We start from the raw sequence: 13,012 nt of genomic DNA, 5'->3' as shown, positions 1-13,012 counted from the left end.
GGGATTAATGAGTTTTGAAACTGGCTAGGTAAGAATTATTCTGAAGCAGTGGTTGTGAATTGGGGCAAGTGCATCCCTCCGGGGACACTCAGCAATGCCTGGAGACATTCTGGGTTGTCATGATGGGGAGGAGGGGTAAGAGAGGTGTGTTATGGGTATCCAGTAGAGAGAGGTCAGGGTTGCTCCTACACCTCCTACAGTGCACAAGACAGCACCCTTGCCCCCAACAAATAATTATCTGGCTCAGTGTCAATACTGCTGAGGTTGAGAAACTGTTCTAAAGTTATGTATACTCAGAATGAAAAAAGTCAAATAGCCTCCAAAATTACAAATGAAACAAGCTCTTTATTCCATCTCATTTATGAAACACAACTTCCAATAGGTTAAATTAGAAAAACTTAATCATCTGTGTCCTAGAACCTTCCTCTGTGAAAAGAATCCTGAATTTACATACAACAATATTAACAATCAGTTCTCCTTAATGTGTAACTAATGGCAAATTTTCAAAAAAATCTAAGTAGCTTTGATCACTTGCTATCCATTAAGAACATTTTTAATCTGATCATATGTAAGGTGTAAGGAAAATGTAAAGATATGAAGAGCAAGACACTGTTGTCTTAGGGGAGAAAAGGCAATAGTATATAATAAAACTTGAATAGATTAAAACAAGTAAAATCCAAATGAAGAGATTAAATGGAAAATTGTAATTCTTGGGATTATGGAATAAAAACTTGAATTTTCCAAAATTAAATCAGGTAAAGTAGTTTTACTGGATTTTAAGGATGATATCTATTAGCTTAAAAAAAAAAACACCACAACCATAATGCTTTGGTTATATAATAAAGCTACTTACTAAAGCAGCAACGTACACTTTGTAGACAGGGTCAGCACAGACCATTGATAAAACGTTGCAGCATGCCTCTACCACATCTCCTGAGATACTGGTCTGGGAAGACCCACTGGTGGCTCCAGCACTCGGGCTGCTTCTACCATTGCTCCCAGAATTTCCAGTGCTCTCCCCATTTGCCAATAGCAGAGCCCCACTAACATCATGGGAAAGACGCCTGAGAGCCATCTCTCTTACATTCCAGTTTCTAGAAAATAAGCAGCCAACGAGTTCCATTCCAAATACCTATAATCAAAAAAACACAATGAATTTAATGTGAAGAAAAACCAATAAACCTAAAGTATTTGGAAATAAGCATGATTTTTGAAAAATTGCGGACATTTCTTAAGTCTCTATCAATCTATGCAGGTTCAAATATGTCTAGCCACTTAAAAATCCTAAGGAGGAATTTAATACTCAAGTTTAACTGGTAATTATCAAAAGCCCTTAACATTTATTAGCTCAAATAAAATTAAGAGTGAACTCCATTAAGTAATTAGATGGATATTTATACATTTCTGTACTCTTATGCTTACCAAAGAAAAAAAACCTGTGAAGAACACCAACTCTGAATTCATATTATGGTAGTTACAGAGAAAAAACTGAAGATAAAGCCAAATCAAAACAGGCACTGGACTGTCCAAGGGATACAGAGTATTTCTCCTACAGATGACAGTGGTAAGTCAAAAGCTTTTAATGTGATTTCTGTCTTGTAGAAAAAGGTAAAAGAAAAAAAACACTCAGCAAAATTAGATGGAACTATAATGAATGGAGTGGAAAAATCTAAAGCTAAAAGAAAAAAAAAAAACTCTTGTGTTCAAATCAGCAAAGGATAATGATATGCCTATAATTAAAGTGCATGTTGGGGCGCATGGGTGGCTCAGTCAATTAAGCTGCTGACTCTTGATATTGGCTCAGGTCATGATCTCACGGTTGTGAGATAGAGCCCCATGTCAGGCTCTGCACTGGGCGTGGAGCTCGCTTAGGATTCTCTGTCCTTCTTCCTCTGCCCCTTCCCTGCTTGCACTCTTGCTCTCTCTCTCTCTCAAAAAAAAAAAACAAAAAAAAAAAAAACAAAACAAAAAAAACAACACATCATTACCATGTCTGCAAAGCCAGAGTCCCTAAATAATGGAAAGAGTACATGGTCTTGACATTATGGGACAGTTAACTAAAAGTAAACTTAATACCTAAGAAAATTTATCATATGAAAATTTTTGAAATTTTAGAGATGAATAAACACCATTCTGGGGAAAACAAATGACTTATTTATAGATGTTTTAAGTTAATAAAGGAGAATAAATTAACTAGAATATAGTTAAATTATTATATGCCTGGCACTCACTGTTAAAAAGCATACTATGATCAAAGTCTTAATTCTGTCTTATATTCTTAGTAAAAAACTAGGAATAGATAACATTAAGTGCAACCTAAAGCTTAAACAAAACACACTAGACCACTGCCTTGAAAGAATAGCATCCAATAGCTCAGTATCAATTTGAGAGTTCTCCTGAGGATTTATAGGTGAGGGCCTATGTTAAATATCATTAATGAACCAGTTAAAATAAGGTATGTTTATTAAGTTTGGAAATTTTATTAGATTCATGATAGGTTGATTACATGCTGAGAAGAGTTTCAAAAGCTGCAGGACTATAGTGGTCATAAAAAGAAAAAGGAAATAAATCCTAATGACATATAAACTGAATGAGTTAGTGTGTCCATTGACAAATTTAACAGTTAAACAGAACTTAACAGATTATTGAAAATATTTTACTTCACTTATCTACTGGAGATATTGGTTTGGGATTCATTCGTTCGTTCATTCATTCATTCATTCATTCATATTTTACAGAGAGAGTGAACGAGGTGGGGAGAGGGGCAGAGGGAAAGACAATCTTAAGCAGGCTCCATGCTTTGCGTGGAATTCAACACAGGGCCGGATCCCATGAACCATGAGGTCATGACCTGCGCCAAAATCAAGAGTTGGACACTTACCTGACTGAGCCACCCAGGCATCCCTGGGATTCTACATTTTTAAATATCATGGACTAAAATAACAAAGAAAAATCACTAGAATCCAAGCAAACAACCAGTAGAAATTCTGATTAAGGAAGAAAAAAATATTTCATCCAAAGAGAAAATAAAGGAATAGGAACTGCCCTTACAAATAAAAATGACTAATATAAGGCAAATATCATACATTTTTTTTCAACCACTCAGCAATTATTAAGCAGCTATTATATATATGCCATGAAGATACAGAAATGAGAAATAGTAGGAATGGGATTAAACATTTGAATAAGTTAGCACTGAAGGGGTCTAGTGTCTATCCTTGGATAATCCTTAATGTCTGATGGTTCTAGAGATGGGTGGTGAGGCTCCAAAAATTTTTGAAATTTAAGCTTTATAATAAGCAGCATAGTATTAACACCAAAGGTAGAAATTTCCATCGAGTAAGAGTCATGATGGAGGCAAAGTAAAAGTATTTTCTTAAACTATAAACAACTGGGAGACAACTACATTAAGTGGTCTATAAAGGTTTATTTGAGAAATGAAGAACAAGAACCATTTACCTGAATCCATGGCTCAGCTAAATCTTTGTAAGCAGGAGGAATCTGCTGAGTTCCATAATGAGTAAGGTTAAAATTGCTCTCCTGACTCCTTCGTTGTGATCCAGCCAAAGGCTGCTGCTGTATGGTTTGCTGCTGTGCAGCTCGCAGGGAAGAAGGGGAATCCACAGGGCTTGACAACTCATGGCTAATTGAAAATTAATAAATCTTGTTAAAAATAATTAACAGATTTAAATAACATTTAGGGAACATTTTAACTTTTTATTAGATACGTCCAAATCATTAATTCAAAACTGTTACCTGTAGAAATCGTGAGATCTCCATTTAGACCTACAAAGGGGACATATTAAAGGTTCTCTATTTCTTCTACATTCTTCTGCCCCTGAAAAATTAAAGGGAAGAACTTTACAAAAATATAAATGCTTAACATTAAGTAGTTATATATAATAATTGTTGCTAGTGGCTAGTATAGGTTTATATTGAAAGAACCTCAAAAAACAACCTGATCTATTTACCTAGAAGCAGGCAAACACAGTAGGTTAAATTTTATTCTGATGCACATACCTCTTGCAAATGCTGTTTTTTTAGTTACAACATGTATTTTGCTAACTATTTTTCAAAACATTCTGCCCACTTGATTACCTGGTAATGTTATTTCAAACTTGCTTTGATGTTACCCTGTCATGCCTGCCCAGGTCTTCTACCTCTTCACCTCCATGTACACTTCAAGACCAGAATCATGTTTCTAATTCTGTGCACTCCTTCCATTACTACATGTATCACACTATGTTACATTTCTTTGCTCACACAGCTCATCTCTTAAAGGATCCTAAACTCCAATTCATTGAAAACTTTACCTAAGGGCCTAGATATACTTCCTTTCTTCTCTCCCTAGTCTCCACAAAAGTCATGTTAAAATCCTAAATAATATAGTTGGATCATAGAGCAACTATTCTGAGTGAGCAGGGGGAGGAAAGAGCCACATACAGATTGACATGCAGTGGTGATGCAGCTTGTTCCTGCAGCCGTCTTCACACACAGTAAGACTTTCTTCATCAAGCATGCCCAACAAGCAAATAGGACACATCTGTTCCTCCTCATCTTTGATACTGTAAGGAAGGGGAAATGAAAGCATTAAACAGAAAAGAATATAATACAGAATTAATGGCATAGCTAAAAACAGTTTTGGATTCTTTACAATATGAAAAAATAGAAATTCTTGTTAGGAAATCTTACATACAACTATTTGAGAAATTTATTTTTCCTATTAATTAGTAGAGTAACTTTAAATAAGATTTTGAGTTAAGCTTTCCTTGCTATGAGTACAATTCAGTATATAAACTATAATCTTAAGAGACCCATGTAGCCCCCAGATTCTGCTGTTCCTGAAAAACTGGTCTGAATGAGTGATAGTAAAGTAACAGTTTTCTAAAAAACGTTCCTGAAAGCTAAACAGGTCTAGCAAAGTCAGGATGCATGATTCCTCAGGTGAAGGCATACTTACTAGTCTCTCTCCCTCCTGACTATCTGCCCCTTTTCTTTATCTCTTTTCATAATTATGGAGCTACATGGAGTGGGGAAATGCTGTCAAAATATGCATGCAGCAATGACAAAAGTTAACAAATACTGGAGAAATTATTTATACAACAATCTATAATAAAAGTATTAATGGCAAAGATGATCCCAGCTCAAGCAACTTTTCAAATTACACCAAAATTAGCTTACTCAAAAGATTTAGAAAAAAAAAAATTCCACAATTCAGTCCCACTGCAAGTATAACTTACTACTGAAATGCTTTTCTGACTTAAAAAAAAATTCCATCCTGGAATTTTTCTGCTCATCTTTTTACAGTATATATTTTGTAAACATTATTTAGATCATTTATCTATAGAGATGTACAATTTCATATTCTACTTGTTACTAAACTCTTCATATACATAGTAAAAATTTAATGGTGGCATCATTTTCCACTGAGTAGATAGATCTAACTACATAAGCATTTATTTATTGTTGGACAAAAGTTGTTTCTGTATTTTCACATTTTAAGAAATAAGTAGAAACCTCTTTGTGCCCACTTCTACATTTCTGATTTTCTTTTCTTTAGCAGTTTTTTCAGGAGTCAAGTCATGTGAGTAGAGAGCAGATATTAGCATACTACAAGGGGATCAAATTAGCCTGTGCCAGCTTTTGTAAACAAAGTTTTTTTTTAACACAGCCATCCCCATTCATTCACATATCTTCTATGGGTTTTTCAGCTACAAGGGCAGAGATGAGTAGTTGTGACAGAGACCCAGTGAACCTTAAAGCCCAAAGTATTTAAAGTATAAAAAAGTGTAATAATGCCACTTATTGATAACCATTAAAATTTTTGGTCATTATAGTATGTATGTACCCATAATACCCTTTATATATATAAAAATTGGGTTCATGCATGACATACAGCATTACAACCTAGATTTTGTTTCATGCCATTCAGTATTCTTCAGAAGCATAATTTTAACGGCTGCATGAACTATTCCTAATATGGGTATACTTTAACCACTCCCTTGCTCCATGTTTAAGCTATTCCCAATTTTTCACAATACTGTGACAGTCATATATATATATAAATCTTGTGCATTTCTCAGATTAAAATTTTTTTCTTAAAAAAAGGTACATTTACTGGATCAACAAATACAAACATTTAAAAAAATCACATTTTTTTTTTTTTCCCCAGAAAGGCTATATAGCACTTAACATACAGTGAAGCAAATCCTTACACAAGAACTGAATGGTCTTCATTACAAAGTCTCTAAATAAATTTGATACCTTTTTTTTTTTAATGACCATTTTCTTAGTTATCAGGTTAACTAAACCATTTTCATGTTTGTTTCCATTTTTTTTTTTAAGTTTATTTACTTATTTTGAAAAAAGAGAGAGAATCCCAAGCATGCTCCACACTGTCAGTGCAGATCCCAACATGGGGCCTGACCTCAAGAACTATGAGATCATGAACTGAGCTGAAATCAAGAGTCAGGACGTTTAACCAACTGAGCCACCCAGGCGCCCTATGGAATTCTTGTGTCAATACTGTCTTTATGCCCTTTGCCCACTTATGTACTAGGACCTTAGGTTCCTGTTTGCAGCTTTAATTTTTTTGGTAAAGTTTTTAAAGTATATTCCAATTGTCCTAATTGTTTTTTTTACTGTTTCTTATATAATTTAAAATTAATACAATGCAATCAGGTTTCCAGATAAGTTTCTTTTTATTTTAGTCTTTAGATATAAAAATTTGTGATTACGTGAAACATAACCTACTTAGCAACACAGTATAATCTCAGTAAAATCTAGATTATAGCTTCTGTGGTTTCTCTGCATGGATACATTAATCCAAATGAATTAATATCCATAGTATAGCCAGCCCATATTTGGAAGGTACCTTTGTTTATTTTAGAGAGAAACTTTCTAACTTAACTTTGGCTACCTGGTTTTAAAATTTTTTATTTTTTCCAAAATAAAAAGCTACAGGAATGTCAACCAAAAGGAGAAAGGGTCCAGAATAAGTTTGGGTCAGGAAGCTTGAGAAATAAAATTCATTCTTTTCATCTATTTAGAAGAGATAAGTAGTAAGAGAAAGAGTTCTGAACTAAAAGTCAAGATGCTGAGGTTCTGGTTCTGCCTTTGCTCACCTGAGTGGCATGACCTCTTTTGGCTTCACTTATCATGGAACCACATAAACTAGAAATCTCTAATTCCCAAAAAGCTTGTAAAACTCTATGATTCTAAAACAAATTCATTTAACCAAAAATAAGGAAATTCAAACATTTACTTTTCCTATAGGTGAAAAAACTGGTCTCTCCATTTTTCACAAATCCCTTGATCTGATTACTTTCTATTTGTGAATTCTGAAGTAGTTACAATACGTAAAAAACTGATGGATGAAGATGGGATTTAATCACTTAGACCCGTGCTTCTCAAACAGGTGCCTCAGGAACACATAGGAGGTGCCCTTTTAAGAAAAGCAGCACTCTTTTCTGGAGTGATTTAAAAAACTCATTTTTACATTAAGCCCAATAAGGAACTTGGAAAAGAAAGATAACTGACAAGAATTTTTATAATACTAGAGACTTGAAAAATTTTTCACACTGGTCATTTTAGGCTATATCCTTCAGTATTGTATGTTCATTCTTATCAGCTAGGCAATGAAAAAGTTTGAGAAGTGCCGTAGATTTTAAATAATAATTGTGATTAATGGCTACTGTATCTCTTAATTACAATTGATTAGTCTGTTTCCAAGAGTATCCTTGGGCTCTCACAAGTAAAACAGCCTGTAATGAGGATTCCCTGAAAAGATCTATGAAAGAAGTATTGATGTCATACAATTTAGAGATCCTGCATTTCAAAGTGATTTTGGAAAACCATTTGCCTTGTATATAATTTGTTAATAAAACTATAGACATATTTTTTACACAGTGCTGCACCTTCATTATCTGCAAAAGAGTGATAAAACCTACCTAATGAGGTTGGCCTATGAACAGAATAAGACAACGTATTAGATGCTTGGCACAAAGTAATGACTGATAAACAGTAGCCACTTATATTTATACTTGCCACTTGATTTTTCTTGTCAAATGACTCTACTATATTCTGATATTTAAGGTGCCATTTTTCAACAGTGTGGTTTTTCAGGACGAGAAGTCCACATATATATATGCATATATATGTGTGTATACACACACATGCTCAGATGATCTATGTTGTTTACCCTTGATTTTAACTTCAAAGCCAAGGTTCAATAGGTCAATTACTTTAGAGCAACTTAACAAGTAGGTATAAAAAATTACCTCTAAAATCAAAAAGTAACACTAGATTAATGCTTTTAATTCCTTAAATAGTACTAACCTGTTTTCTGAACTAGATGTAGAAGTACTAGATGATGACAATGTATGAGAATTTGACATGCGTGAAACAAACTTCTGGATGGTGTTACGAGATGGAGCTTTGATCCTTGAGCTACGCCTACTGTGATATTTCTGGAACAAACTTTCAACCTAACATTGAAAAAAAAACAGTAACAATGATATTCATGCCATAATAACATATAAAGAATTCTATAGAGGTTGAATTATTTGTCTTTTATTTCATAAGTTTTTCACAAAGCCAATTTAAGAGCTTCAAAATAACAGAAGGTCAGTGTTCACATTCTTTTCAGTCTGGAGGAAAAAGTCAATAGATTATAAGAGATAAGGCTCAAATAATTCTTCTGTGTCTTTATAACTTCAAAATGACTCCTCATGGAGAAGTGTCAGGAATGAGCCGTTAAAATTTATTAACAATTTTACTCTAAGGTACTTATTAAAAATTACCTCAAAATTCTTTAAAGTTTTTCTCCATAACATTGGGTCTGAAGGTTCTAGTTGAAACACCCGGAGCATAACAAATAACAGATGGATACAAAATGTTCCACGTCCACAGCTGCAGTTCTAGAGAGTTAAAAGAGAACTTATGGGTTAACAAATCTCTAGCTCTATTAGAATTCCTAAGATGATCACTTTTTTTTATATTTCCAAGTTTAACAAAGTTTCTATTTGCTTCATTATTCTTATGTAAGATATATAAGGATATGCAAGAAAAATCTATGTATGAACTAATCTCTTATTTTTGGTTAATTTATTAAATAGATCAAATCTGTATTCTCAAGTAGAAACCTTCACAAATACATTAAATAAAAATGTTTATCAGCCCAAAATATTTTTTAAACTCACTTTAGTTTACTGAAGAGAAATAAGTCATCTAAACTTAAGAAGAACAGATACTAATAAACTGTAGAATGGTGAAAGATCCTACCTGAGGCCCAATAAACACCCGGTATTTATTGTCTGGGCTGTCTCCTCCAATCAGGAAAGAGTTGGGTCCTATTTGTTGCAGTAAGTACAGCCTGGCCCGCATGACTTTGTTTACACGGCGGTTTGTCTCCTCAGGGCTGTATGGTGAGAAGCCATCCGGGGAAGGGGCTCTTCTAGGTGGTGTGATTCTCCCGCTCTGAAACTTCACAACATTGTTTTTGTATTAGGTAAATTGCTTACTTCTTGATAAGAAACACTTACCTTAAAAAAAAGGTCGTATCAGATGGCCATGTGGCATTTTATATTCTGAAAAAATGCCCCCAAATATAATGGGACAAAATGCATATTACAAATGCTTTTATTTGACATACTCATCACAAAGAAACTTCTAAAATCACAGTCATCCCTATAAATAATGATAAATATCTGGCCAAGTGAGACAACCATGTGATAATTTTACAAATTGTAAATATTTGAGTTCTTTGAAGAGTATTATGTAAACCAAGATGGAAAGCATAAAAATTCACTTAGAAGCAAGCACAATGACTTGTTTCTAGTGATAAAAATTAAATATCCAGTTTCCTCACTTCCACTTAAGGTGTTACCAAATGCTCTTTTGCAAGAGCATATAAATGCTGCCATGCAATTCCTCCCATGGTGCAGTCTGTAGAGAACTAATGGCAAGTGACTTTCCCCAGATTAAGACATCTCACCAAAGGCTGATAAAACTTCTGTGGTGAGGGTGACATATACCACTCTCATTCTACCTCACTGATTCCCCTAGAACTTGGTCTTTCCATCAGTGGTCAGTGGGAATTCTAATTCTTTTTGACACCTAATTTAATCGTTAAAGATAATAAATGTTGGTGAGAACACGAAGCATTAGAACCGTGCTGGTAGGGAAATAAAATGGTACAGCTCCTATGGAAAACATGACCCGGCAATTCCACTTCTAGGTATAAACCCAAGAGAAGTGAAAAGTTATGTCCACCCAGAGATTCATATACATATGTTCACAACAGCATTATATATAATAACCAAAGAGTGGAAATAACCCAAATGTCCATCAAATGATGAATGGTTAAGCCAAATGTGTATATCCACACAAAAGAATGTTATCTTCTATAACTTAAAAGTATAGTACTTCTGGGGTGCCTGGTGGCTCAGTTAAGCGTCTGACTCTTCATTTCAGCTCAGGTCATCATCTTGCAGTTCGTGAATTTGAGCCCTGTAACCACAGTGACAGTGTGGAGCCTGCTTGGGGTTCTCTCTCTTTCCTTCTCTCTCCGCCCTTTCCCAGCTCTTTCTTGCTCTTTCTCAAAATAAATAAACTTAAAAAAAATGGAGTACTTGTAAACATAAAGAGAAGTGGGTGTATCAGAAATTAGTTTTGAATGTTAAACAACAAAAAAGAGGAAGAATGATATGGCACAACTAATACTTTGTGTTAAAATATGAATGCACATGGCAAAAATTCACACACTGATAATTTAAAAAAAATTTTTTAATGTTTATTTATTTTTGAGAGTGGGAGCAGGGGAGGGCAAGAGTGAGTTGGGAATAGAGGATCTGAAGCAGGCTCCATGCTGCTGACAGCAGAGAGACCAATGTGGGGCTTGAACTCATGAATAGTGAGATCATGGCCTGAGCTGAAGTCGGATGCTTAACTGACTGAGCCACCCAGGTGCCCAATGCACACACTGATAAGTAAACACAGTTTGTGGGGGAAAACAAAACTAAAAGAGAGTATGGATACAACTTATATGAAGCTGTGTGAAAGAAGCCAGTCACAAAAGACCACATATACTGCATGACTCCACTTACTGTATATGTAATGACCAGAAAAGGCCAATTATATATAGTCAGAAAGTACATTAATGGTTGCCTAGGGCTGAGGATAGACTGCTCTGGGGTTTCTGGGGTGATGAAAATGTTTTAAAGTTGACTGCTGTGATGGCTGTAACTCTGAGTAGACCAAAACCAAGGAACTATATAACTTAAACAGGTAAACTGTACTGTATAGGAATTATATCTCAATACAGCCATTATTTTTTAATAGGCAGTTATTAAAAAAAAAAAAAACAAGTACACGTGTACATGTTATATGACCTAAGTATTCATATTATGGATTTGCTCACAGATGTGCAAAATGATGTATGCCTAAAAAGTATGTTTGCATACTTTTTAGTAATGAAAGTGAAGAAGGAATATAAATGTCCATTAGTATGAAGTTCATTAAACTATGATTTATCCAGATAATGAAATGCTAAGTTGCTGTTAAATGAGGGGTAACTTTGACATCTATCCTAAAGTGGGAGAGGGCAGGGAAAATGTAATTTGTATGTACTCGTGGTAGACTTTTACTTTGATGGCTCCTATGAACCACACTGCCCAGTACTTGCACCCTTGTGGAGTCCCCCACCACACTGATTCTGGGTTTGCAACTGGCATGTAACTACTTTTGGGCAATAAGGCATTAGGAAATAAGGCAGCTTTATAAGAACTTCCACACTGGACTTGCCCTCCTGATACACTTTTTTTTTGGCTTAACAGAAATTTGTTTCACAGTTTCAGAGGTTAGAAGTCCAAAAGCAGATGTCAGCAGGGTGGATTCCCTCTTAGGACTGTGAGAGAAAATATGTTTCATGTTCTCTCTTACCTTGCAACACTTGGTGTTGTGCTGTGAGAACGAAAGAGATGTCAGCAGCCCCCAACTGTTCTAGCATCCCAGCTGAAACACCAGATATGGGAGTAAGGAAGCATTTGGATATTCTAACTTCCACAGATGCCATGAGGAACAGACAGAAGTCACTCTTGCTGAGCTCCACCTAATTTGCAGATTCATGATTGTTCTTATTTTAAGTTTTGTTTTTTTTTTTAATAGCTCATTTAAAGGTGTGTCAACATAAAGCCAATAAATACTGGTAGGTATCTTGGGCTTTAATGTGAAAAGATTCACTTAATTTTACTTCTGGAAGGACTTATATGCAAATCTCCCCTTGGTAGGCATGACCTTAATCATTCTACCATTCACTCATTTGCTCTTCAAGTTTAGAAAGTCAATTTTAACTTGCATTTTGCCACTAGAGGTCTCATTCTTTCATTTTCTCTCTGGAAGTTAGCACCTATCATTTTGTAAATCTCTTTGATGTCTGATTTAAAATAGAAGACAGCTGGATTCTCATTGATGCTTCTGCATTCAGTCTGCTGTGATACTATGTTCTGGTTAAAGTACATGAAGAAAATGTGGCTTTACAAATATATGTAGCTGGGAAAGGTATTGTAAAAGACAATAATTATGAACACTCTTTTGATACTACTCCAAAGAAGTGGTTTCTTAAAGGAGACTGATATGGAATCTGAAACCACACCAACAAACTTTTCCTACTGTTACACATTAAAATCCAGATGGTATATCTCACACAATTTGAATGGATCATTTACCTAAGGATGGTTTTGTTTCATCATGCACTGGTCGTCGGGAAAATACTGGTTCACTAAGTTATGCAGATCTCTCAAATGTTCACACATTTCACTGTGTGATATATATGGAAAAAAAAATCACAGTTGATAAAATCACTGATCTCATTAGAAAATTCTTTTAAGGATTGGGAAACTGTCAAGCTGACAGTGGTAGATAGTTTTCCAAAATTCTAATTTTTGCGTGAAATCTCAAATTTTACCACTGGTGAAAAAACATTTCCGTTGCCTTCCTTCAAGTTCCTTCCTTC

At 34.8% G+C, this 13,012-nt stretch overlaps 1 protein-coding gene across 2 annotated transcripts in view; it reads right to left on the bottom strand.

Annotated features, from left to right (window-relative positions):
* MAP3K1 (mitogen-activated protein kinase kinase kinase 1) overlaps window positions 1-13,012 on the bottom strand; it is a 77,324-nt gene that overhangs the window by 15,622 nt on the left and 48,690 nt on the right. For both annotated transcript variants that reach the window (XM_030321212.1, XM_030321219.1), the window contains exons 4-10: window positions 9,283-9,483; window positions 8,802-8,918; window positions 8,338-8,486; window positions 4,444-4,565; window positions 3,757-3,838; window positions 3,460-3,643; window positions 854-1,132 (exon numbers count right to left, since the gene is read on the bottom strand). In XM_030321212.1, coding sequence (XP_030177072.1) covers window positions 854-1,132; window positions 3,460-3,643; window positions 3,757-3,838; window positions 4,444-4,565; window positions 8,338-8,486; window positions 8,802-8,918; window positions 9,283-9,483 — 1,134 coding nt within the window. The remainder of the gene's footprint in view (window positions 1-853; window positions 1,133-3,459; window positions 3,644-3,756; window positions 3,839-4,443; window positions 4,566-8,337; window positions 8,487-8,801; window positions 8,919-9,282; window positions 9,484-13,012) is intronic.

The sequence above is a fragment of the Lynx canadensis genome, chromosome A1 (assembly GCF_007474595.2).
Source record: "Lynx canadensis isolate LIC74 chromosome A1, mLynCan4.pri.v2, whole genome shotgun sequence".
In the NCBI taxonomy this organism is placed as follows: domain Eukaryota; kingdom Metazoa; phylum Chordata; class Mammalia; order Carnivora; family Felidae; genus Lynx; species Lynx canadensis.
Note: the sequence above shows the minus strand (reverse complement) of the source record. Positions and strands in the feature narration are given on the sequence as shown.